This window comes from Dryobates pubescens, chromosome 4 (assembly GCF_014839835.1).
Source record: "Dryobates pubescens isolate bDryPub1 chromosome 4, bDryPub1.pri, whole genome shotgun sequence".
Taxonomy (NCBI): Eukaryota; Metazoa; Chordata; class Aves; order Piciformes; family Picidae; genus Dryobates; species Dryobates pubescens.
The window spans coordinates 17488925-17511628 of NC_071615.1; the positions used below are offsets into that span (position 1 = coordinate 17488925).

Below are 22704 nucleotides of genomic sequence, written 5' to 3' on the forward strand. Positions count from 1 at the left end.
CGCCCCACCCCGCAGCATCCTCACCCGGTGCTCCCAAGGGGGCTTTGAAGGAGCCCAGTGCCCCCAGTTCCAACCCTGACTGAAAGAGGCTTAGGTGGGGCCGGACTCCCCCACCCCCCACCCCTAAAGTGCAAGGTAAAACAGGGCATAGGTGAGGAGCAGCTGGAGTGGTTCTTCAGCCCCCAGTGGGCCAGGAACGGCCAGGAGTGAAGGTTTTAAACTAGACTAGAGAGAAAGGAGAGATTGTTAATGCCGAGGGTGGTGAGACAGAAACCCAGCAGGGTGGGGGTGGAAGGGAGCTCTGGAGCTCACCCAGCCAGGGACAAGCACAGCAGCTGAGGATGGGATCTGAGCACTGATCCTGGTGCTGCTTACTGCACCTTGCTGCTGGGATGCACAGACAGGCACTGACCACTCAATCCCAGCAGGGTGGGGGTGGGAAAGGACCTCTGGAGCTCCCCCAGCCCAAGCCCTGCTCCAGCAGGGCACCCACAGCACCCTGCCCAGCAGCACAGTGCTCAGGGGGGGTTGGAAGCTCTCCACCCCAGGACACTCCACAACCTCTCTGGGCAGCCTGCTCCAGGCCTCCAGCAGCCTCACCCCAAACAACTTTCTCCTCCTGCTCAGCTCCAACCTCCTGCCTGACACTTTCTGCCCCCTGCCCCTTGTGCTTTCCCTGGGCAGCACTCAGCAGAGCCTGGCCCCAGCCTCTTGCCCCCCACAGCTCCTTTAGCTCTTGCTGAGCATTGCTCAGCTGCCCTCTGGGGCTGCTCTTCTGCAGGCTCTCAGCCCCAGGGCTCTCAGCCTTTGCTGCTCCCAGAGCTGCTCCAGGCCCCTCAGCTCTGCAGCCTGCCCTGGACTCTCTCCAGCAGTTCTCTGTCCCTCCTGAACTGGGGAGCCCAGAACTGGACCCAGGACTCCAGATGTGGTCTGCCTAAGGCAGTGTAGAGGGGAAGGAAAACTTCCCTTGCCCTGGTGGGCCACACTCTTCTGGAGACTCTGGCCCAGCTTGGCCAGAGAGGTGGTAGATGCTCTATGCCTGGGACCATTCCAGGTCAGGTTGTTTGGGGGCTGTGAGCAACCTGCTCTAGTTGCAGCTGTCCCTGCTGACTCCAAGGGGATTGGACTGGGTGAGATCTAAAGGTCCCCTCCAACCCAAACCTGTCCATGGTTCTATGGGCACAGACCTGGAGGTACAGCCAAGGGGGGCAGCTGCCTCCTCCCCCAGTGTCCCTCAACCACCTGCTGTGGTCCAGCATCTCCTGGCTGGTTTCTGTCTTTAGCAGTGCTGCTGTGCTGAGCACCATGGCTCCATCCAGGTGACTGCAGCACAGGAGGTTCCACCTCAACAGGAGGAGGAACTTCTGCACTGTGAGGCTCACAGAGCCCTGGGTCAGGCTGCCCAGAGAGGTTGTGGAGTCTCCTTCTCTGGAGCCTTCCCAGCCCCATCTGGATGTGTTCCTGTGTGATCTGTGCTGGATTCTCTGCTCCTGCTCTGGCAGGGGGCTTGGACTTGATCTCCAGAGGTCCCTTCCAACCCCTAATCTCCTGTGGTGCTGTGATGCTGTGACTCCTTCCCTGTGGCCCGAAGCTGGTGCCAGCACTGCCCTCGTGGGCACTGGGGCAGATCCCCCCAGCAAAGTGGAATCCCCTTGTCCCCAGGGGGAGTTTGGCTGTGCAGGCAGCAAGAAGGCACTGAGATGCCTCCCCCAGGCCTGCTGCAGCTTTAAGAGGTTTTGCTCACACATCCCCAAGCACTCAGGACTCAGCAATTAGGACCATCTCTGGCCTTTTTATCCCGGGATTTTGTGTCCATGTGGGATTAAAGGCCTGATTGTAGCTTCCCCACCAGCCCCAAATCCTCTGCTGATTTCCTTTCTGGGGGCAAGTCAGTGCACGCCGTGACCTATTGATCCTGATCCCCTGCCTGTGCTGCATCTCCTCTGCTCCAGGACTGCTGGTTCCAGGCACAGAGCCCTCTGGATGGTGACACATTCCTGCCTGGATGGAGCTTTCCCTTCCCGGGGTGCTGGGAGGCTGCAGGACCTGGTGGTGACAGCACAAGGCAAGTGTCTGTGTGTGTGCTTGTGGGAGAGCTTCCTCCATCCTCTCTGGTGGGAGTTGACCTCCTGGCTGCTTTTGAGGGGCTGAGAGGCAGTTTCTTTACTGAGTCTGAGCACACCAGCCTGTGGTGGGGAGGCTCCTGGAGGCTCCATGGCACTGGGGTGGTGGTCTGACCATGCTCCCCAACGTTGCCAGCTGCTTCTTGGTGGTGAATCAGTCAGCAGGCACCGGCCCCAGGGAGCTCTGACCCGCTGCGAGCTGGGCTTCAACCTGCCAAGCAGCAGCACTGCAGGGTTCCATGGCCTGGTCCAGCTGAGCATCTCCAAGGCTTTGGTGAGCAGAGATGTGTTCAACACACTCACCAGTGCCAGAGCCAGGCTGTGCCAGAGCCTGGTCTGGCCATGCTGTGTCCTGGCAGGGGTGGCAGGGTTCTGGCAGGGGTGGCAGGGTTCTGGCAGGGGTGGCAGGGTCCTGCTGGAATCGTGGGAACTGTGCCATGAGGCTGATGCTGCTGGGAGCTGGTGAGGTGAGGCTGGAGCAGGCTGGCAGCAGCAGCTCTCCCTCACCAGCCCTGCAAACAGCCTGAGCTGGGGCTACTGGCCCTGGCCCTACACTGGCTGGGGCCAAATTCCTGGGGTTCATCAGGTGCCAGCCACAACAACTCCATTCAGCTGGAGCTTACAGCTTCGTGCCCAGGGAGCTCAGCTTCAATTCTGGGGCCAAATGGCTTCAGTTTTGTGAGGCTCTCCTGGGTAAGGACCGTTCATTTGATCCCCCAGAACCAGTTAATGCTGTGGGCTGGCTGGCCTGGCAGTGCCAGGAGGCTGGCACGCTCCCTGCTGCAGCCACACCTCCCTGCCAGGGCCAAGCTGCAGACCAGGCTTTCCCTGCTTTAGAGGGAGAGGAGGGTTTCCCCCTTCCCTGGGTCGTTCAGAGGCTGTGAACATCCCCACGGTGCAGAGGCAGCCGTGCCCAGCCAGGCAGCACCCACAGCCCTCAGCCTCCCTCTTCAGGCAGCCTTTGCTGGCTCCCATCCCAAACCCAGGGGGGTGAGGAGGGAGGAACCCAACCCTCCTGCTTTGATTTCACCACGTGAGGTTCTGCACATCTATCTTTGCTCTAGAAACACTTTCTGGGTGTTATGCTTTTGGATCCACTCCCAATATCTAGCAGCAACACCTTCCTGGTGGCTCAGGGAACCTGGCTGCTCCTCTCCCAGCTTCACCCCGTGAGCTGTGCCCACCCCCAGAGCTTCCTCGCTCCCAAAGTGGTGCTGAGGGCAAGCAGAGGGCTGGGGTTAGGGGTTTAGGGGTGAGATGCCCAACCAGAGGGGTTTTGCATTTCATCTCCTCCTGAGCCAGCTCTCCAGCCCTAATCCTCCTAATCTCCCACATCTCCAGCATGGCTCATTTTTGTGTGGAGTGCCCTTGAGAGCCACAAGCCTGCAGCTGCTGGGTGAAGCACTGGGAGGAGGGAGAGAAACTCTGCTCTAGTGGAAAACTATGTCTTGTGTAAACTGCCCAGGTATTTCACCTCCACGCTGGCACGGGATCAGAGGTGCTGCACCAAGCCACAGCCTGCTGCTGGGGACCTTGGGGGTGCTGGCAGCTCGCTGCTGCCTGCCCAAAGCACTGTGCTGAGGTTTGCCCCTCAGCTGGGGGCTGCTGGAGCCACAGCTCAGACAGGAGACAGGGTGGGGGGAGGGCCTTTTTGCACTGTTTCTTTCACGAGTGACCTTTCCTGATGCAGTTGGTCTCTGCTCTGTGGCCTGCCCTCTCAGCTCCTGCTCCTGCCAGAGCTGGTGCACCCCATGCTGGTCCCCAGACCCTGTACCAGCAGCTCCCCTGAAACCCCTTGAGTATCCAAAAGCAGGGGTGTCCTGCCAGCCAGGAGCCTGGGGGAGGGGACAGGGCTTTGACCCCCCGGCAGGGCAGCCAGGAGCCGGGGGGGGGGGATGTGGAGCTCCATCAGTGCTGCTTCCAGGGACCCACACTCAGGGCTGGAGCCCAGCACATTCCCATGACTCCTCTCCAGCCTTTAACCCCCCGAGGAGCTCCTTCCACGGGAGTGAGCAGCTCGGCAGAGGCAGCGATGTGACAGTATTGACTTAACCTGGGTAAGAAGCTCTCACGCCGCTGCGGCGGGAGGGGAGCACGTTTTACACCACGGGATCGTGTTTTCCTGGCAAGCCCTCTGCTGGCACAGATCCCACACCCTGCCGAGCTCACCCTGCTCCACCCTGCACCATCCCCATCGCCGCCAGCCCAGCCCAGCCCAGCCCACCTCACTGCCCGGAGCTTTGGCACCGGCTGCAGGGGTCCTGCTTCAGGAGGGGCTTGGCCACCCCACCCTGTCCCAACCTCACCCAAGCCCACCGCGGCTCGGGGAGGCATCAGGGCTCTGTGGGTGAAGGCAGCAGCAGCGTGGCAGCAGCGACCCCCTCCCTACGCACCCCACAAAGCACTGAGGGGCTTTTGGGGAGCTGTTGCAGCAGAGGGGCTGGGATGGGGGCTGCTCGGCCCTGGGAGTGGGGGGGACACACTTCTGAGTGATGTTTCCCAGGCAAGGATTTCAGGATTTAGCTTTGGCTGGGGGGGGTGGGGGGGGTGGGGGAGGGGTAGAGGCCCGAAAATTTGGCCGTTTCTTCCAAAAGTTGAGACACTCAGTGGAACACAAACCAGAAGGCGCTGGGCCAAGAAAACTCTTCGGTTTTCCGCGGGGGCTTTTTGACCGCCGCTGGAGGAGCCCAGCCGAGCCTGCGGCCGCCGCGCCGGGGGGCTGGGGGCAGTCAGGAGGGGCCAGGAGCTGCTGGCGGCGGCGCGCAGGGAAGCAGGGCACCGAAACACCTCCGCCTGCCGCTTCCTTCTCGCCGGCTCCCACGTGCGCAGGAATGTGGCCCTGCTCGTTCCTAACTGGTCCTGCGCTGGGCGAAACCTCCCTCGGCTCCCTTTAGGGCTGGTTTTGCTGTGAAAGCAGCAGCCAGCCCCAGCCTGGCTGCTCCAGCCCCGTCCTGCAGCCCCGAAAGCTTTACATGGGGCTTGTGGGACGTGGGGCTTGAGGGACTGAGCTCCGTTTGGGCTGGAAGGGACCTTCACATTCGTCTAGTTCCAAGCCCCCTGCCAGGGGCAGGGACCACCGCCCACAAAACTCACTCTGGCTGCACAACTCAGCGAGAGCTTCCAGTTGCTGTGCAGCAGATGAGTTCGAGCTGGTTTCACAGAATCATGGGATGGGTTGGCTTGGAAGGGACCTTCAAGATCACCCAGTTCTGACCCCCTGCCACTTTCGACTGGACCAGGCTGCTCGAGGCTTCATGCAGCCTGGCCTGAAACACCTCCAGGGAGGAGGCATCCACAGCCTCCCTGGGCAACCTGTTCCAGAGTCTCCCCACCCTCACTGCAAAGAATTTCTTCCTCCCCTCCAGTCTCAGTCTCCTCTCTCCCAGCTCAAAGCCATTGTCCTGTCTCTCCCAGCCCTTGTCAGAAGTCCCTCCCCAAACAGAACAAGTGCATCACTCCCAAGCTGGGCAAGGTCCTGCCCTGGCAGCAGGGGCAGGGAAGTGGTTTTGTTTCTGCTGCAGCTGCTGGTCCCAGCCCAAGTGCCATCAAGAGAGTTAAATGTTGAACCATCACCAAGCGAAAGCCACCGCTGGCTGCCAAGCAAAACAAAAGCCGAGTGAGGCCTCTGCTCTGACTCATTTGGCATGGAAATGCAGCACAGAATAAATTAAGCTTGGCTCTTCCTCATCCTCCTGGTGTGGCAGGGAGCAGAGGAGCTGTGATGTCACCAGTGGTAGTCACTGGCGTGGTGGCTTTGGGGTGCTGGGAGCGCCAAGTCGGGGGCAGCGAGCGGTGGCACTCACGGTGGGCACCAAGGAGGGGTGAGGGCATCTGCAGCTAACTCGGGAGGGGATGGATAGAGGAGGACACCCCCAGTTTGCCAGCTCCCTGTCCTGTGTCCCCAGCCCTGAGGACACTGAGCAGCACACAGGGCTGGGTGGCTTCAGGACTTTATGGTCACGATGCACTTGCTGCAGTTGCAGCTGCTCTTGGTCCTTACTGCCTGTCTCAGGAAGGGATGGAGAGGGTGGAAGGGTCCCAGCCCCCCAGGGGGAACGCACAGGTGTGCCCTCTGCCTCTTGTGTGACACCTTTGCTGCAGTCCTGGACGCCAGTACAGGAGCATGGGTCTGCTGGGAGCTTGGGGACCAGCCATGCACCCCGGGAACCCCAAGCCTTTGATACCAAAGGAGCTTTGCTGCCTGCAGAGGAATGTCGCCTGCAGCCAGGAAGTCCCGGGGCAGAGGCTGCCCTAGCATAAGCTCTCCAGAACCCATCGAGAGGGAGAAAAATGTCAAGGCTGCACGACAGGGTCTGGCCCATGATGTCAAGGCTGGGAATTTCCGGGGTGTAATGTTTGCATCTCTATAAATATGCGGCTGGAGAGCACCCAGGGGCAGCTGCCTCCGATGGGCGAGGGAGATAATGCTCAGCTTCCGCCAGCACGGAAACCGGCGGAGGACAGGGCAAGGCAGCACCTTGCTCCCCGTGAGTCACCACCAGCCTGCCTCAGGGGGACACTGTGAACCCCCGGGGCTGGGGGGGGGAAGAGGGGGAGCATCCACAGAGCAGCCTGACGTGCTCCCAGCACCTGGCAAGGAGGGAGGCGGAAGCGACGCTCCAGGGCACTGGGCACCACGGCTGGCACCAGCGCAGGAAGGAGCTGGCCCTGCCGTGCCCCTGGGTGCTGTCCTGCCCCGCAGCGTGGTGACACCACCTCTGCCGATCCCCACTGGTGAGACTGGGAGAGGCCGGCCCAGCCCCGAGCCGGCCGCGGCCCGGCGGCAGCCCAGCGCCCGCCCGCTCCCCGCGGTTTCGGCAAACCCTGCTGCCCGTCCTCAGCCGGCGGCACAAACCCGGCCCGGGGCTCACGCCCGGCCCCGCCCGCCTTGCGACAGCCCTGGCAGCAGGTGGCTCTCCCCGCACCGGCCCGGGCCACCCGCACCCCTTGGCCAGGTCACCCGTAGAATACATAGAATAAACCAGGTTGGAAGAGACCTTCAAGATCACCGCGTCCAACCCATCAACCAATCCAACACCACCCAAACAACTAACCCACGGCACCAAGCACCCCAGCAAGTCTCCTGAACACCTCCAATGACGGCGACTCCACCACCTCCCCAGGCAGCCCATTCCAATGGGCAATCACTCTCTGTATAGAACTTCTTCCTAACATCCAACCTGAACCTCCCCTGGCGCAGCCTGAGACTGTGTCCTCTTGTTCTGGTACTGGCTGCCTGGGAGAAGAGACCAACCTCTGCCTGTCTACAACCTCCCTTCAGGTAGTTGTAGAGAGCAATAAGGTCACCCCTGAGTCTCCTCTTCTCCAGGCTAAGCAACCCCAGCTCCCTCAGCCTCTCCTCCCAGGGCTGTGTTCCAAACCCCTCACCAACTTTGTTGCCCTTCTCTGGACTCGTTCCAGCAAGTCAACCTCCTTCCTAAACTGAGGGGCCCAGCCGGGGACCGCCCTGACCCCAAAATGTGCCACGGGGTTGGGGGTCCTGGCTGGGGCTGCGCTGCCGAGGGCAGGGTGTAAAGCAGAGCTGCGCCCCTAAAAGTGCGTGGGGACAAAGCCTCGGTGGCCGGGGCTGTCGCCGTCTTTACTTCCTCAGTGGAGCTGTCACCGGCTGGGAGGGGGCAGGTGAAAAGGGGTTTGGCACCAGCACGTCCTGCACAGTCACTCGGCAAGGATGCGGCGCGGGAGCAGCCTGCAATCGCCTTCTCCCCGGCAGCTCCGGTACCACCGGGCCGGCACGGCCGGCGGCTGTCACCTCGGGCACGGCACTTCCTCCTGGGTGGCTGCTGGGTGCCGCAGGGCTCTGCACCCACCCGGCCCCGGTCCGCCCAGCAGCCTCCGCCCTCCTCTGTGTCACAGCGTGTCCACCCTGACCTCCAGGTCAGCGCTCCGGGGCACTGAGCACCCCGGCGGAGCTGGATCGCTGGCACCGAGGCAGGAGTCACCTCAAGGTCAATGTCATCTCCAGGCAAGCTGTCATCTCCCTGGCCGAGGATGCCATTGGCCACCACCAAGTCCCTGGAGACCCACCGTGCCCTGCACCTGCAGGACTCCTTGGCTGGGGGCTGGGCAGCAGCAGCCAGCCAGACGCCACCGTACCAAGCATTCTGTGCTCTCCCCGAGCATTACCTGGAGCTGAGGGGAGAGGTGGGCACAGGACCTGCCCTGGTGGCTTTCCCAGGCACTGCAGGAGGGGGACAGGTGAATGCATTTTGTAACCCTTTGGACTCATCCAGCCCCAGGTGCTGGCTGCCCTGGGCTGGTGCTGCAGGGTGGTGTGTGATGGGGATACTCCAGCTGTGTTGTCTTTCCCATCACCCCAAATCAGGGATCTGTCTGCCTGTCCTGCTGTCTGCCCACCCCTGGGTACAGGGAAGCACAAAAGGACTGGCTGTGAGCCCACAGCTCCAGGATCATTTACATGGGTGAGGCCCCCCCTCCTCCAAACCATTTCCCTCTGCTCACCAGCACTCAGCCCCAGGGCTTTCCCAACAGGGACATTCTGATGCTGGGGTCTGAACAGACAACCTGGAATGGGAACAGAAATAAAGCCCCATGCAAGAATCATGTCCCAGAGGCTGTAACTGGAGCTGCTGGAGCCTGCTGGCAGTGGTGGGCAGGAGGGCAGCAGCATGTGTGACTCCAGCCTGGGCTTGGTGCAGGTTGGTGATGTTGGCAAGTGGCTTTAGATGGCTGCTGCTGCTGGTGGGTTAACACCCACAGCGTGGTAGGGGTCAGAAGGGACCTCTGGAGAGCATCAGGCCCAACCCCTCAGCCCAGGCAGGATCACCTAGGTGAGGTCACACAGCAACACATCCAAGTGGGTTTGGAATGTCTCCAGAGAAGGAGACTCCACCACCTCTCTGGGCAGTCTGCTCCAGGGTTTCATCACCCTGGAATTAAAGAAGTTCCTCCTCATGCTCAGATGGAACTTCTGATGTTCCACTTTGTGCTCATTGCCTCTGGCCCTGTCACTGGGCACCACTGAAAGGAGCCTGGTGCCACCCTCCTGACCCCCACCCAGCACTGATCCCCTCTCAAGCTGCTCTGCTCCAGACCAAACAGCCCCAATGCTCTCAGCCTCTCCCCACCACAGAGCTGCTCCAGCACCCTCAGTGTCTTTGTAGCCCTCTCCTCTGCCCTCTCCAGCAGTTCCCTGCCCTTCTTGAGCTGGGGAGCCCAGAACTGGAGCCAGGACCCAGCTGTGGCCTCTCTAGGGCAGAGAGGAGGGGGAGGAGACCCTTCCTTGACCTGCTGGCCACACTCTTCCTCATGCACCCCAGGATGCCCTTGGCCTATTTGGCTGCAAGTGCACAGTGCTGGCTCCTGGGCATCCTGTTGTCCACCAGCACTCCCCAGCCCTCTTCCCCAGAGCTGCTCTCCAACAGGTCAGACCCCAACCTGTTCTGATGCATGAGGTTGTTCCTCCCCAGCTGCAGGACTCTGCCCTTGCCCTTGTTGAATTTCAGCAGATCTCTCCTCCAGCCTGCCCAGGTCACCCTGGGTGCCTGCACTCTAATCATCATTAACAGCCACTGCCAGCCCATGGCAAGGGGCTCAAGGGTTCATCCTGCTAAAGAAACACTCGGTTTATTGGAGCAGGTGCCATGCTGGGCAGGGAGAGAGGGACAAATATAGAAGCACAAACCCAGGCTGGGTGAGCAGTGGCTCCAGAGAAGGCCTTGGGGATGTCAGCTGGTGACAAAGTCCCCAGGAGCCAGCAGTGGTACCTGGCAGCCCAGAGCCAGCTGAGTGCTGAGCTGCAGCCAGAGCAGCACAGGGAGGGGATTCTGCCCCTCTGCTCTGCTCTGCTCAGCCCCCACCTGCAGCACTGCCTCCAGCTCTGGGGCCCCCAGCACAGGGAGGACCTGGAGCTGCTGGAGAGGGGCCAGAGGAGGCCACAGAGATGAGCAGAGGCTGCAGAACCTCCCCTGTGGGGCCAGGCTGGGAGAGCTGGGGCTGTGCAGCCTGGAGAGGAGAAGGCTGCAGGGAGACCTCAGAGAAGCCTCCCAGTACCTGAAGGGCTCCAGGAGAGCTGGGGAGGGACTTGGGACAAGGGCTGGGAGTGCCAGGCCCAGGGCCAATGGCTTTGAGCTGGGAGAGAGGAGACTGAGAGTGGAGAGGAGGAAGAAATTCCTTGCAGTGAGGCTGGGGAGACTCTGGCACAGGCTGCCCAGGGAGGCTGTGGCTGCCTCCTGCCTGGAGGGGTTGAAGGCCAGGCTGGATGAGGCCCTGAGCAAGCTGTGCTGGTGGGAGCTGCCCATGGCAGGGCTTGGAGCTGAGTGATCTCGAAGCTCTCTTCCAACCCACTCTGTGATTCCACGGTTCTCTGTGTGCCCTGCTGATGGCCACTCACCAGCCGTGGGATACCTCTGCTGGGTGCTGTGGTGGTCCCACGGTGGAGGTTCGCTGCGCTGTACCCAGCGTGGCGCCAGGGGGCTTGGCGATGCCAGCTGGGAGCAGGCACAGGGCAGCACCGGCAGCAGCACAGGAGCGGAGCCCTCGGCGGGGCTGCGCCGGGGGGGAGCGGGCAGGGGGGCGATCACATGCTTGCCGCCTGGGATTAGATGCTGCCGGCTGCGGCCAGGAGCCGTGCCGGGGAGCCGTGCCAGGGAGCTGTGCCGGCCGCTGGCACTCGGAGCCCATGGCCCCGGGCAGCGGGAGCCGGCGGTGGCAGCCCTAAGGGCTCGCTAGGGACGGGTGGCCTCAGATGATGTCCTACCTCCAGTTCCCTGGCCGAGAGCTGGAGCGCTTCGATGGGCTCTCCCTCATTTACTGGTAAGCAGGGGGGGATGCTGGTGTGCAGGGAAGGGGGCTTGGACCCCCCTTTGGGGAGCAGCCTTGCGGGGGGGATGCATCTGGTGACCCCTTGGGTATTGGCAGGCTTCATTGGGGTCCATTTTGGTGACCCCTTGGGTATTGGCAGGCTTTATTTGGGTTCATTTTGGTGACCCCTCTCTGGTGGGCAGCGTCTCACTGGAGTCCCACAGCACCCACTCCTGGCTGCACAGGTGAGAGCTGCAGCAGCCTGGGTGGGGGTGGGCGTGGGGAAGGGGGTTGATTTTTGAGGCAGCAGCTGGGGAAGCCCCCCCAAGCCTTGCCCAGCAGCTGGGGGGGCTCCTGCTCCTGGTGCAGCCCCGCTGCTGGGCTCTCCCATCCAGCAAACTCTGCCTCCCCGGAGGGACCGCATCCACCCCGTGCTGGTCCTGGGGGGCAGGAGGGCGTGCAGCAGGGACCCCCATGCGGGTGCAGGCCTGGCAGAGGTGAAGGGAGGTGAAGGCTGGCGCTGGCTGGCTGCAGATGTCTATGTAGGGCAGCGGGAGCCGGCGGGAGGATGTCTGCAGCCGGGGCCAGGGTTCAGAGCGCGCAGCTTTAGCCGATTAACTGGGGGTCAGTGGGCCGGATCCAGAGCCGGCGGGGGGCTCTTGGGGCCACCCTGAGCTCTGCCAGAGGCTATCTTGGGCTGGCTGAGCTTGGGTGTCCACCCCAGGGACTGAGAGCCCGGAGCCACCCTGCATCCAGCAGGGACCATGGACGCTGCTGGGGCACCAACCGTCTCCTGCTGAAGTAGGTCATTGGAGCGAGGGGCTGGGGGCTGGGGGCACCCCAGGGAGGGCAGGGAGGTTGGTGAGGGCAGCACCCCGCGGTCACGGCTGCCTTCACACGGGCGGCTGGTTCGAGTTGCTACACCGACGCTCGCCTGCTGCTTTTGGGTACAGAAACGGCAGAATCCGTCGCTGGTCAGAAGGAGGTAGTGCAGGACAGGCTCAGCCTCGTGGGCTGCGGCTCGGGGAGCACCCACAGGCTGGTGTCACTGGTGGGTGCAGTGCGGTGGGGCTGCGGTGTGTGTCCGGGGGGCAGGCAGAGCTGCAGCCCTGCCCTGCAGCCTCGCTGGGGTCCTTTGGCCATCCCTGGCTCCGTGGAGCTCCCAAGCTCCGCTGCCCTGCGCTTGCAAGGCTGAAGTGTTCAACCCCACCACGTTCTACCTCCAAAACACCAGGGGCTGGGGGGGCAAGACCTGCCCCAGCTTTGTCTGCTGGGATGGCCAAAGAACCCGAGCTGGGGGGAGGAGGGAGGGCAGCATTGTGCAGGGGGCACTGGCATGTGGTGGGTGCCGGCTGCCACCGGCCAGCCTTTGGCTGCCTGGTGGCTGCACCAGGACACAGCGGAGGGTGGCGAGCAGATGGTGGGGAGATAACACCTCCCTGGGGCTCTGATAAGCACAGCCCTGCTCTGCCACTGATTAAAAGATTAATTTTAGAGTTTGAAATAGGAATTTCATAAGCACACAGGAGCCGTGGTGGGACCTCGCTTGGCACCGCCGCTCGCCGCGCCTGGCCCCGGGGGCTCATCCCACGGCACTGCTTTGTCCTGGTGGTGATGCTGGTGTGACCCCCGAGGCTCTCCCTGCCGGCTTCTCTCCTCCAGAGAGCTGCTGGAGGCTGTAAGCAGGTTTTGCTACCGGGGCTTCTGTGCAGGAGCTTTGTCAGACCCAGGGGAATCTGAAAGGGTCCCGAGGTGCCCATCGATGCCATGCACAGGAGGTTTCACAGCTGGACTGCAGTGTGGGAGCAGACTCACTGCCAGCTCCTCACTGGGCATGGCTGGGGGACAAGATCCACCCAGCATGGGGGCAAGATCCACCCAGTACAGGGGCAAGATCCACCCAGCACAGGGGCAAGATCCACTCAGCACAGGGGACAAGATCCACCCAGCATGGGGGCAAGATCCACCCAGCACGGGGGCAAGACCCAACCAGCATGGGGGCAAGATCCACCCAGCACAGGGACAAGATCCACCCAGCATGGGGGCAAGATCCACCCAGTACAGGGGCAAGATCCACCCAGCACAGGGGCAAGATCCACTCAGCACAGGGGACAAGATCCACCCAGCACGGGGACAAGATCCACCCAGCACGGGGGCAAGACCCAACCAGCATGGGGGCAAGATCCACCCAGCACAGGGACAAGATCCACCCAGCATGGGGGCAAGATCCACCCAGCATGGGGGCAAGATCCACCCAGCACAGGGACAAGATCCACCCAGCACGGGGGCAAGATCCACCCAGCATGGGGGCAAGATCCACCCAGCATGGGGGCAAGATCCACCCAGCACAGGGGCAAGATCCACCCAGCACAGGGACAAGATCCACCCAGCACGGGGACAAGATCCACCCAGCATGGGGGCAAGATCCACCCAGCACAGGGACAAGATCCACCCATCATGGGGGCAAGATCCACCCAGCATGGGGGCAAGATCCACCCAGCACAGGGACAAGATCCACCCAGCATGGGGGCAAGATCCACCCAGCACAGGGACAAGATCCACCCAGCACAGGGGCAAGACCCACCCATCATGGGGGCAAGACCCACCCAGCACAGGGACAAGATCCACCCAGCACAGGGGCAAGACCCACCCATCATGGGGGCAAGACCCACCCAGTACAGGGGCAAGACCCACCCATCATGGGGGCAAGACCCACCCATCATGGGGGCAAGACCCACCCAGCACGGGGGCAAGATCCACCCAGCACAGGGACAAGACCCACCCAGCACGGGGGCAAGACCCACCCAGCATGGGGGCAAGATCCACCCAGCACAGGGACAAGACCCACCCATCATGGGGCCAAGACCCACCCAGCATGGGGGCAAGACCCACCCAGCATGGGGGCAAGACCCACCCAGCATGGGGGCAAGACCCACCCAGTACAGGGGCAAGACCCACCCAGCACGGGGGCAAGACCCACCCATCATGGGGGCAAGACCCACCCAGTACAGGGGCAAGACCCACCCAGCATGGGGGCAAGACCCACCCAGCACGGGGGCAAGATCCACCCAGCACAGGGGCAAGATCCACCCAGCACAGGGGCAAGATCCACCCATCATGGGGGCAAGACCCACCCAGCACAGGGACAAGATCCACCCAGCATGGGGGCAAGATCCACCCAGCACAGGGACAAGACCCACCCAGCATGGGGGCAAGACCCACCCAGCATGGGGGCAAGACCCACCCAGTACAGGGGCAAGACCCACCCAGCATGGGGGCAAGACCCACCCATCGTGCCCCCCTCCCCTCTCTGTGTTCTCACTGCTCCATGTGCTGGGGTCTGGCCCTGAGCATGGGGAGGTTGGCAGCTCAGGGATGGGTCAGAGCTCTTCCCAAGCCTCTCAGCTCAGCAGCACATCCCAGGAGCTTTCCCCAAACACTGTTTTTTCCCCCCTCTTTCTGTACCCAGCCCTCTCCCTCCCCTCCTCCTTTCCATCTTCGTTCCCGGGGACTCTCCTGGGGGGTTTGCTGCCGAGGTTCTCACGTTTGCCCCAGGTGATGTGTGGAGGGCAAAGGGGAGGCCTGGCCAGCAGAGCAGGTTCTGCAGCCCCACCAGTGACCAGCCCCTGCTAATAAGTTTATTCCCAGTCCAATCCCAGGGCCCAGGGGATTTAGAGAGGCAGGAGGTTTATAATCCTGTTAACCCTTCACTGGGGCTGACACCCAAGCTGGGACCACAGCACCAGCCCTCCAAGCAGGGCAGCAGATCAGCTCATGGGAGGAGGAGGAGGAGGAGGAGGAGGGAGGAAGGCTTCCCCACGTGTGATGTGCCACCACATCTCAGTCCTGCTGGGGTGCAGCTGAAGCTGTCCTGTGTGGTTGTATTTAAATGGTGTCCACCTGCACCTCAAATGGCTCTGGGCTGGAGGGGTTGGGGCCACTCCTCTGGGCTGGGTGCAGGGTCTTGGCACAAAGCCTTTCCCCAAGAAACACCTCTGTCAGCCCAAGCTTGGCCTGGCTGCCACCTTGAACAGCCTCTCTTCCTGATTACTGCTGGGCAGGTTAATTAAAGAGGCCCTTCTGCTTTTTTTTCCCCCTCAACCAAAGCCTTTCAGAGCAGCATGGGAAGAGCTGCATGCCCACGGTGAGCAGCCAGTGGGCTCCCAGACCAGCTCTGCTTCCCCAGCTCTAGGTGGCTGTGGCCTGAGCTGCTTCTCACTAGGCAAGAGGCACCTCCAGAACATGCTCCACCTCAGCTGACTTGATGCATGCCTTGCAGGTGGGATCAGCTCCCTCCTGGAAGCCTCTGTTCCCATCAGGGTGTGGGTGATGGACAGCAGAGACCTGACCTTTAGGCAGCACAGGTTGGTTGGGATGAAGCCCTCATGCCCTCAATCTACTGGAGAAGGATAGTGGGAAATGGGGATGAAGTGCAGAGGAAGGTGGTAAAAGGGGGGAAGAATGGGGAGGCCTGGCTGCCATCTCCATCTGCCCATGGTCTTGGTGACTTGGGGGTGCTGCTTCATGGGGTAGATGTCCTGGGAGAAGGAGTCTTCCCCCATGAAGGCTGAGGAGATGCATCCAGCCCAGCTGAAGGCATCTTCCCTCAAGAGAGGGAGGGAGCAAGCACTGGAAAACTGCCTTGGCTTTAAAAACTCCTCACAGCTCCACCTTCAGAGTCAGGAGCAGGCTTTGGCTCGGGCAGGATGGAAGGAGGAGACACCACCACGCTCCCCAGGAACCAGCCTCTGCCATCTGCAGCTGGGGGAGAGCCAAGCACAGCTGCAGGGAGTGGAGCTGCACCAGCAAAGGGGGCTGTGAGGATGGGGCAGGGGTGCTACAGCTCATGGCCTGAGCCCCTTTGCAAGGAAGGGACACTGTGGAGATGGCTGTTGGGGAGCAGCAAATTCCCCAGGTAGCCTCTCTGGCCCCCTGGGATCCCTCTCTGTGCCCCAGAGGATGGGGGTGAAGGCTCACTGAGGTCTGCACAGCCATCAGGAGGAGGAAGGTGCCCACAGGAAGTGGAGGGAGCAATGTGTGACTGCTGCCAGCTGTGCTCATGGGGGGGAGCTTTCCCCACGAGCAGTGCCACCAGGAGGAGGCAGGAGCCCAGGGTGGGGGCAGTGAGGCCACCCCTCACCTGCCACCACCCCTCTGCCCACTTGCAGGTGGGTGCCTATGAGCTGCTGATGCCCAGAGGTGCACAGAGCAGCTGCTCCCTGGGTGCTCCCCCGTAGCCCCTGCCTGCTCTTCCCCAGCTGTGGTTTTGTTCAAGCCACTGCTGGGGAGGTTCCTGTTGGACAGTTTTTCACCCTGAGAACAATCAGCCACTGGAATGATCTCCTCAGGGCAGTGGTGGAGTCCCCAGCATGGGACACTGCTCAGATTCAGCTGGACAGGTGCTGGGCCAGCTTGTCTAGACCATGCTTTGGCCAGGAGAGGTTGGACCAGAGGATCATGGAGGTTATAGACTCATAGAAGAGAGCTCTAAGAGCATCCAGTCCAACCTTCAACCCAACCCCACCATGGCCACCAAACCATGGCCCTGAGTGCCATGGCCACACAGCTCTGCAACTCCTCCAGGGCTGGGGACTCCACCACCCCCCTGGGCAGCCTGTGCCAGTCCCTGACCACTCCTGCAGGAAAGAAGGTCCCTTCCAACCTGGTGTTCTGTGCCTGTTCCTCTTCTGTTCAGATCAGGCACTGAACATCCCTGGCCTCAGGAGCTCATCCAAAGGGACTCCATGGGTGCTGTCCATGGAAAGGATGTGGGCTGCACCATGGCTGGATGCTGCAGGGCCTGGAGCACTGCCTGGGGAGGAGAGGCTGAGAGCCCTGGGGGGGCTCAGTCTGGAGAGGAGAAGGCTGAGAGGGATCTGATCAGTGTCTATCAATAGCTGAGGGCTGGGGGTCAGGAGGCAGGGGCCAGGGCCAGGCTCTGCTCACTGTGCCCTGGGACAGGCCAAGGGGCAGTGGATGGAAACTGCAGCCCAGGAGGTTCCACCTCAACAGGAGGAGGAACTTCTGCCCTGGGAGGCTCCCAGAGGCCTGGAGCAGGCTGCCCAGAGAGGTTGTGGAGTCTCCTTCCCAGCCCTGTCTGGATGTGTTCTGTGTGCCCTGTGCTGGGTTCTGTGCTCCTGCTCTGGCAGGGGGCTTGGACTGGAAGCTCTCCAGAGGTCCCTTCCCACCTCTAGCATCCTCTGTGAGCTGTGATCCTGCGACTGGGCAGCTGCCTCCCAGCTCCATCCGCAGCCTCCAACCTGTTCCGCTGGGTTTATTCTCAGGGTGCTGGAGCTGCCCCTGCAGGCAGCACACTTGGGGCTTTCTCTTCTTGGATCAGCAGAAAATACCTCTCCAGCCTACACTGAGCTCGGCTGGCCGTGGAACAGCTGTGGGGGCACTGCTGAGCAGCAGCCTGATGCTGCCCTGGGCAGCCCTTTGTTCCCACCACAGCCTGGCTGGGGGTGGAGATCACAACGGGAGAGCTGCAGCCTCCCACCTCGCAGCTCCTTCCTGCTGCTCCCCAGAGCTGCAAGCCCTCAGCCAGCCCTCGCTGGCACTGCGGGATGCCTTCCACCTCTACTTCCCACCCACACAAACCTGCTGAGACCCTGCTCCCCTGCTAAGCTCCTGGCGGGCTCAGGGGTGCTGCTGCACAGCCCAGCTGCCCTGGCAGCAGATAGACCTCTCCCTGGTGTGCTGCAGAGCTCTCTTCAGCTCTGTTTCAGCCAGGCTCTGTCCCAGCAGCAGATAGACCTCTCCCTGCTGTGCTGCAAAGCTCTCTTCAGCTCTGTTTCAGTCAGGGTCTGTCCCAGCAGCAGATAGACCTCTCCCTGCTGTGCTGCAGAGCTCTCTTCAGCTCTGTTTCAGCCAGGCTCTGTCCTAGCAGCAGATAGACCTCTCCCTGCTGTGCTGCAGAGCTCTCTTCAGCTCTGTTTCAGCCAGGCTCTGTCCCAGCAGCAGATAGACCTCTCCCTGCTGTGCTGCAGAGCTCTCTTCAGCTCTGTTTCAGCCAGGCTCTGTCCTAGCAGCAGATAGACCTCTCCCTGCTGTGCTGCAGAGCTCTCTTCAGCTCTGTTTCAGTCAGGGTCTCTGTCCCAGCAGCAGATAGACCTCTCCCTGCTGTGCTGCAGAGCTCTCTTCAGCTCTGTTTCAGTCAGGGTCTCTGTCCTAGCAGCAGATAGACCTCTCCCTGCTGTGCTGCAGAGCTCTCTTCAGCTCTGTTTCAGCCAGGCTCTGTCCTAGCAGCAGATAGACCTCTCCCTGGTGTGCTGCAGAGCTCTCTTCAGCTCTGTTTCAGTCAGGGTCTCTGTCCTAGCAGCAGATAGACCTCTCCCTGGTGTGCTGCAGAGCTCTCTTCAGCTCTGTTTCAGCCAGGGTGACATTTCCAGCCACCAAAGGAGCTCCACAGGCTGTGGCTTGTGCTGCACAAGCTGTCTCTCATCCTTGTTCTTCCCCCAGCTCAGGGCCTGCCTGGAGCCACCACCTGTCTAGGCTGATTTGGTCCTGGCCACAGTGGTCTTAGGCTGATGGTTGGATTTGATGATCTTAGAGGTCTCTACCAACAGACACAGTTCCAGGACTCCATGGGACCTGGCCAAGCTGCAGGAGGAGCTTGGGGCCATGGCCTGACAGTTGTGTGCAGGCAGAAGTTGGGCTCTGGTTGGACTCAATCACCTTAAGGTCTTTTCCAACCAGGTGATTCTATGAGACCCCCACAGGGTCTGACCCTGTCCAGGCTCAGCTGCTCTTCACATTGAGGGTGGCCAGCCCTGGATGTCTCAGCTGTGTAGCTGGTGAGGGGCAAAGCACTTCCAGCTCACCAGGTCCTTGTGCCTGGCTCTTTGCCTTGATTCCCTTTGCCCTGGGTTTCTGCCAGGGATCCCCCTCTGTGCTTCTCTTCTCAAGCTCCTGGCCCTGTGGCTGGGTCTCCTCTCCTTCTGTAGTTCTCTTCACCATCAGTCTCACAATTCCCTGTCCTGCAGCTAGTTTCTTCTGCCTGTGAGGAGCCAATCCTGCCTTGTGGAGACAGCTATGTGTGGCTCCTCTGGCTGCAAGTGTGATTTGCTGGCCACCATTCAGCACCTTTGTTGTTCAGGTTGGTCTTACCCAAGATTGAAGGCAGGAGACAGGCATAGGCCAGGGGAGAAATGCAGAGCAGCCTTTTATCCAAGACAGCCTAAAGGCTGCTTTCCAGAAGGTCCTTTGACCAACATGTAGAGGAGAGGGGGGAAATAATTCAGCACTGCTGAGGCTGCACCTGTGCTGCCCAGGGAGGTGGTGGAGTCCCCATCCCTGGAGGTGTTCAGGAAGAGCCTGGATGAGGCCCTTGGTGCCATGGGTTAGTTGATCAGATGGTGCTGGGGGATAGGTTGGACTTGGTGATCTCAGAGGTCTCTCCTCTCCTCTCCTCTCCTCTCCTCTCCTCTCCTCTCCTCTCCTCTCCTCTCCCTCTCCTCTCCCTCTCCTCTCCCTCTCCTCTCCCTCTCCTCTCCCTCTCCTCTCCCTCTCCCTCTCCCATGCCATTCCATTCCATTCCATTCCATTCCATTCCATTCCATTCCATTCCATTCCATTCCATTCCATTCCATTCCATCAGAGCTACTTCAGTACCTTCCAGACCAATGTGTGGCTTGCAGCATCCCTTCTGGCCTCTAGGAAGCCACAAGGGGAAAGGGCAAGCCTCAGTGTGGGTGCAGGTGGCAGTGGTTGGTGGGCCCAGGGCTTCTGGAGGAACCATAGACCTGTTGAGGTTGGAAGGGACCTTGGAGCTCATCCAGCCCAACCTCTCACCCAGAGCTCACAGCCCCAGCACTGCTGTGCCCTGAGCCACTGCCGCTGCACCACCTCCCTCAGCACCACCTCCACGTGGATGTGGCTTTGAAGGTGCTGAGCACCCAAGCCCCAGACAAACTCCTGGCTGTGGAGATCTTGTCCTGAGCTGCAGAAGCAGGGTGGGTGAGCTGCTGACCTGCCAGGCAGGGAAGTTCCCCTTTGTTTCCTGCCCCTTTTGGGCTGGGCTGGCCTGGTTCCATCCAACTCTCCTGCAGCTGCTCTGAAGCTGGTCAGAGAGGTCAAGCAGTCCCTCCAGCAGGGCCTGCAGTGCCCAGGCTGTCTCTTCCCTTCAGCAGTGCTGCTTTGTTCCAGCCAAGGCTCTGGGCCATGGCTCAAAGGAGTGCTTCTGAGAATTAGTTTATTGGCAGAGCCCCAGAGGGGCTCAGAAGGTCCTCTGCTGACTTTCGGTGTCGGGATGGAAGTTGTCCTTGCTGGGAGCTGGCTTAGTGCATGAGGGGAGCTGGAGTGTGAGCACTGAGGCAGGAGGCTGCTGGATGAGGGCTGCTCAGAGGTGAGCTGCCCCAAAGGGTCACCCCAAAGAGGACAAGGTGCCAGGGTGCTCCTGCCTGTCGAGGAGCTGCAGCCTGGCAAGGAACAGCTCTCCAGCCCAGAGCAGGCATGGCTGGGGGCTGCCATACCCTAGGGCAGGTGGATTTGTGTGCCTCATCTGCACAGAGCTTCCTGGCCAGCTTTGACCAAAGCTGGGGGCTTGGACCCTTCTGCCTTAATCATGCAATCCCAGGCTGGTTTGGGTTGGGGGTAGGGGGACCTTGAAAGCTCACCCAATCCACCCCCTGCAGCCAGAGCAGGTTGCTCACAGCCCCAACCAACCTGCCCTGCACTGGTGCCAGCCATGGGGCAGCTCCCAGCTCTCTGGGCAGCCTGGCACAGGCTCTCCCCACCCTCAGTGTGCAAAATGTCTCCTTTCTCTCGATCTAATGAAGCAGGGTGTTCAGATGGACATTGTCTGCAGCATGTCAGAAGAGAGAGCACCTCCCCAGCACTGGGGCACTGTAAGGGTGAGCAGCCCTGCGAGGCTGCAGCTATGCAGCAGGCTGGGAGATGGCCACAGGTGCAGCCCCTCCTGCTTGGCCTGACTTGGCCAAACCATTTCTGCCATGGTGTTGGGCAAACTTTGGTCCAGCAGAGGCTACAGAGCTGCTGGGGGGCCTGGAGCAGCTCTGGGAGCAGCAAAGGCTGAGAGCCCTGGGGCTGAGAGCCTGCAGAAGAGCAGCCCCAGAGGGCAGCTGAGCAATGCTCAGCAAGAGCTAAAGGAGCTGTGGGGGGCAAGAGGCTGGGGCCAGGCTCTGCTGAGTGCTGCCCAGGGCCAGCACAAGGGGCAAGGGGCAGCAAGTGTCAGGCAGGAGGTTGGAGCTGAGCAGGAGGAGAAAGTTGTTTGGGGTGAGGCTGCTGGAGGCCTGGAGCAGGCTGCCCAGAGAGGTTGTGGAGTGTCCTGGTGTGGAGAGCTTCCAACCCCCCCTGGGCACTGTGCTGCTGGGCAGGTGCTGTGGGTGCCCTGCTGGGGCAGGGGCTTGGGCTGGGGGAGCTCCAGAGCTCCCTTCCAGCCTCACCCTGCTGGGGTTCTGGGGCTGTGTGTGAAGCATGGCCAGAGGCAGCTGTGTTTGGTATCTTGTTGGCTTCATTTACCCAAATTCTGACCTTGCCCCTGAGTGGATTCAGTTGTCAGGAGAGTTTTGGCCCCCTGAAGGTCCAACCTGCTCCAGATTTTCATATTTCAGCTGAATGCCCTCAAATGGAGGTCACCTTAAAAAAAACCACAACCCCAAGCCAGTGAAATGCAGCAGGAGAACCTTTCCCTCCCTGACAGTGCTTTAGGTCACCTTGCCCTTGCCCAGCAAAGCCTCAGGTGGCCCTTGGGGAGCCTCCTGCTAATCAGATCACACGGGAAAAGGAGCAGCCAGCATCATGGGACCGAGGGAAAGACTCAGCAAGCAGTTTGCCATCCCCAGGCAGAGCATTCCCCAGCTGAGCTGGCCTGGGGCACGCTGCAGCTCAGCTAAGGAGGCTGCTGCCGCTAATGGGGGCTGGCCGGGAGCCTGCAGGGAGCTGCGGTGGGAACGGCGCCGGGAGGACAGGGGCAGGGCCAAGAGCTGCGACCTCAGCTGCCCCCCAGAGCTGGCAGGGATGCAGCAGCTGTGTCCTCCCACTGCCTGCAGCTTCAGGGGAGCCTGCTTCCTGGGCATTTCCCTGCACTTCACTCCATGCCTCACCTGGAGTGCTCTGGTCAGCTTTGGTCCACAGGCTGAGGAGGAGCCGGAGAAGGGACACAAAGATGATCCAAGGGCTCAGAGAAGGGTCACAAAGATGATCCAGGAGCGTAGAACAGGGTCACAAAGATGATCCAAGGGCTCAGAGAAGGGTCACAAAGATGATCCAAGGCCCCAGAGAAGGGACACAAAGATGATCCAAGGGCCCAGAGAAGGGTCACAAAGATGATCCAAGTGCCCAGAGAAGGGACACAAAGATGATCCAAGTGCCCAGAGAAGGGTCACAAAGATGATCCAAGTGCCCAGAGAAGGGACACAAAGATGATCCAAGGGCCCAGAGAAGGGTCACAAAGATGATCCAAGGGCCCAGAGAAGGGACACAAAGATGATCCAAGTGCCCAGAGAAGGGTCACAAAGATGATCCAAGGGCTCAGAGAAGGGTCACAAAGATGATCCAAGGGCCCAGAGAAGGGTCACAAAGATGATCCAAGTGCCCAGAGAAGGGTCACAAAGATGATCCAAGGGCCCAGAGAAGGGTCACAAAGATGATCCAAGGGCCCAGAGAAGGGACACAAAGATGATCCAAGGCCTGGGCAACTGCCCTGTGAGGAGGCTGAGAGCTGGGTTGGGTCAGTCTGGAGAAGAGAAGGCTCAGGGCAGAGCCTCTGCCCATGTTCCAGTGTTCAAAGGGTGGCTACAGAGAAGATGGAGACTCCCTTCTGACAAGGAGCCACAGG

At 61.0% G+C, this 22704-nt stretch overlaps 1 protein-coding gene across 1 annotated transcript in view; it reads left to right on the forward strand.

Moving 5' to 3' along the window:
• The first annotated feature begins 10739 nt into the window (after window positions 1-10739).
• The window catches only part of LOC128897191 (syntaxin-binding protein 4-like), a 93420-nt gene continuing 81455 nt past the window's right edge, over window positions 10740-22704 (forward strand). The window contains exon 1 of the mRNA XM_054161260.1: window positions 10740-10916. Coding sequence (XP_054017235.1) covers window positions 10849-10916 — 68 coding nt within the window. The 5' untranslated portion in view covers window positions 10740-10848. The remainder of the gene's footprint in view (window positions 10917-22704) is intronic.